Source organism: Etheostoma spectabile, unplaced genomic scaffold (assembly GCF_008692095.1).
Source record: "Etheostoma spectabile isolate EspeVRDwgs_2016 unplaced genomic scaffold, UIUC_Espe_1.0 scaffold273, whole genome shotgun sequence".
Classification (NCBI taxonomy): Eukaryota; Metazoa; Chordata; class Actinopteri; order Perciformes; family Percidae; genus Etheostoma; species Etheostoma spectabile.
In genome coordinates, this window is record NW_022605577.1 from 1576617 (window position 1) to 1576998 (window position 382).

The 382-nt window shown below is 45.8% G+C and overlaps 1 protein-coding gene across 3 annotated transcripts in view; it reads right to left on the reverse strand.

Annotated features, from left to right (window-relative positions):
* The window catches only part of si:zfos-2326c3.2 (misshapen-like kinase 1), an 80156-nt gene that overhangs the window by 9352 nt on the left and 70422 nt on the right, over window positions 1–382 (reverse strand). For all 3 annotated transcript variants that reach the window (XM_032510832.1, XM_032510833.1, XM_032510831.1), the window contains one exon: window positions 200–334. In XM_032510832.1, the coding sequence (XP_032366723.1) occupies window positions 200–334 (135 nt within the window). The remainder of the gene's footprint in view (window positions 1–199; window positions 335–382) is intronic.

Genomic DNA, 382 nt, shown 5'->3' on the forward strand with positions numbered 1-382 from the left:
CACAATCCATGTCATTAGAATCAATGAATCCATGTCATTAGACACAACGTGCAGATGTGCGGGCCAATGATTTTTTGCAGTGATGACGGTGACAAGCTCAGACCCGCGGTATGTGTCACGTGACCGTGGTAATGCAGTAACCGTCTCAGCCCTAATTTTAGGCCTACCATTTAATGTGCCCTTTGCAGGATGTACTTACCCACTTTATAGTGTACACAGCCTTCTAGATCCCCTACTGAGGTCCAACCCTGTCTCTTCTCCACCTCTGGGTCATTGTGCAGAATTTTATTCCTTAACCAGGATAGATAGTACAGACGGAGCTTGTTCTTTTTACCTACAGACAAACCAAGAGAGAGAGAGAGAGAGAGAGAGAGAGAGAGAG